Here is a 1,947-nt window from a genome sequence, read left to right as displayed (position 1 = left end):
CCCCCCCCCGGGCGACCTGACCCGCCACACGGCTTGCGGGCAGGTGCTGCACCTACCTCGGTATCCAGCATAAAGATTTTGTTCCCAGCACACACTGCAGCTGCTCGATCGTCCGGGCTCAGCCTCAAATACAGCACCTTCCCCAGCAGGGTGCCCAGGACACGCCCCCGAGGAGTCAGCCCTAGAGGGAGTTTCACTGTTAGTGTCGGGCCAGCAAAGCAGCCACAGGCCACGGGGAGCACTGACCACGCTGTCCTCTCTCTCCGGGAGGCAGGGTAACAAGGAGTCTGATGTGGTTTCGGCTCCTTGACGGTATTAAAAGCATCAAGTGTAAACAGTTCTCCTGGAAGTACGTGGAATGCACTGTCCATCAGAAAATGACCCTGTGTCTTTGCAGATAACGGGTCCCCGGGAAGGCTGCACGTGCGAACACACAGGGGCCACACAGAATGGCCCAGTCCCAGTCCTTCCCTCCCCCCGGGGCCACCTGCTCCAAGCTCGGCCCTGTGAGCTGCTCACACCCGCTCCAGACAGGCAAAGGCGCAGGGTGCCCACCTGGGCCTCTGGGGCCTCTCCGTGCCCGCGAGGACAGCTCTGGGCCGACCTGTGGGGCCCAGGTAACAACACGAGCCAGCCCGCAGCTTCAGGGGTGCAGCAAGGACTCGGCGCCCCTGGGGCTGGGCCGTGGGGCTGAGGCTCCAACAGCAAGCCGCAAGCCCACAGAAAGGGTGCCGTGCACACACCGGAGCTCTAGCCCAGCAAGGCAGGCCCAGGGGTCCACTCCACCAGGATTTATCAGGCACCTACCCTGCCCCTGACATCTCTCTAGGCACCTGGGGTAGACCAGAGAGCAAAACCAGGTCCTGCCTTCATGGGGTAGGAGGTGGGGGGCATTTCAGACACCAATAACCAGAATACATAAACGAATTACATACAGGGCTAGAAGGAAGTGAACAGCCTAAGAAAAAGCAAAGCACAAAGGGGCCTGGGGTCCGGGGCGGTGGCCCGAGGGGCCCGTGGAAATATCAGCAGTGACCCCGAGATGGCCCTGGGGGCAGAGGTATGCCTGGGCCATTCCTGGAGGCTGGGGGTGGGGGTGGGAGGTCCCGTACTTTGTGGTTCCTGCCTGCGCGAGGCAGGAAGGCCCCAGGGGGCTCTGGGCGAAAGTGGGGGGCACTCAGACTCCAATTCTGCAGAGGCCCTGGCTGTGGAGTGGGGAGCAGAGCACTGGGGCAGGACGGGGCAGAGGAAGCACCAGCACAACACGCCGGGAGCGGTGAAGGCAGGCGTGACAAGTGCCCGGACTTGGACGTGCTCTGGAGGGACAGCAGACAGAAGCCGTGGGTCGGGGCATGTGGAGGGCGGAAGGAAGACGGGGCACAACACCAGGGCTTCTGAACGGAGCGGCTGCAGGGAAGGCAACAGGAGACAGGTGTGGGGCAGGTGACCGGGACGGAGCTCCCAGCCGTGCACGTGCACACGTCCAGAGCAGTTCACACCCGAGGCCACCGTCGGGACCGAGGCCTCGGGAAGAGCACAGGCAGCGGCTGTCAGAGCCCGGCTGCCACCAAGGGAGTGGTTTTCAAGGGGCAAGAGGAAAAGCCCCTATTCCAATGTTAAGAGGTGGGGGGATGACAGGAGGCAGCAACGGAGCCTGGGGACAAGGGACCAACGATGCAGCACTCCAGGGTCCCAGGTCACATGCTGACTGCTAAGTCCAAGTGCAAACACAAATCGCTCTTGGACATGAAGGTGCTGTAACTGAGGATGCCTTCCCACCATGGGCACAGAAACCAAGCCTGGCTGTGTTGCATCCGGCCCAGGCCATGGGGACACAGGCCACGGGGACACAGGCAGTGCCCTGCAGCTTCTGACAACCCCCATTGCTGTGGTGAGAACCCCCCATCCCTGCGGTGAGAACCCCCCATCCCTGCGGTGAGACCCCCC

At 62.8% G+C, this 1,947-nt stretch overlaps 1 protein-coding gene across 1 annotated transcript in view; it reads right to left on the bottom strand.

The window, feature by feature from the left end:
• The window catches only part of WDR27 (WD repeat domain 27), a 161,122-nt gene that overhangs the window by 140,832 nt on the left and 18,343 nt on the right, over window positions 1-1,947 (bottom strand). Inside the window, 1 exon segment of the mRNA XM_077757378.1 lies at window positions 57-181. Within this exon segment, the coding sequence (XP_077613504.1) occupies window positions 57-181 (125 nt within the window).

Source organism: Crocuta crocuta, unplaced genomic scaffold, assembly GCF_008692635.1.
Source record: "Crocuta crocuta isolate KB4526 unplaced genomic scaffold, BGI_CrCroc_1.0 scaffold506, whole genome shotgun sequence".
In the NCBI taxonomy this organism is placed as follows: Eukaryota; Metazoa; Chordata; class Mammalia; order Carnivora; family Hyaenidae; genus Crocuta; species Crocuta crocuta.
Note: the sequence above shows the minus strand (reverse complement) of the source record. Positions and strands in the feature narration are given on the sequence as shown.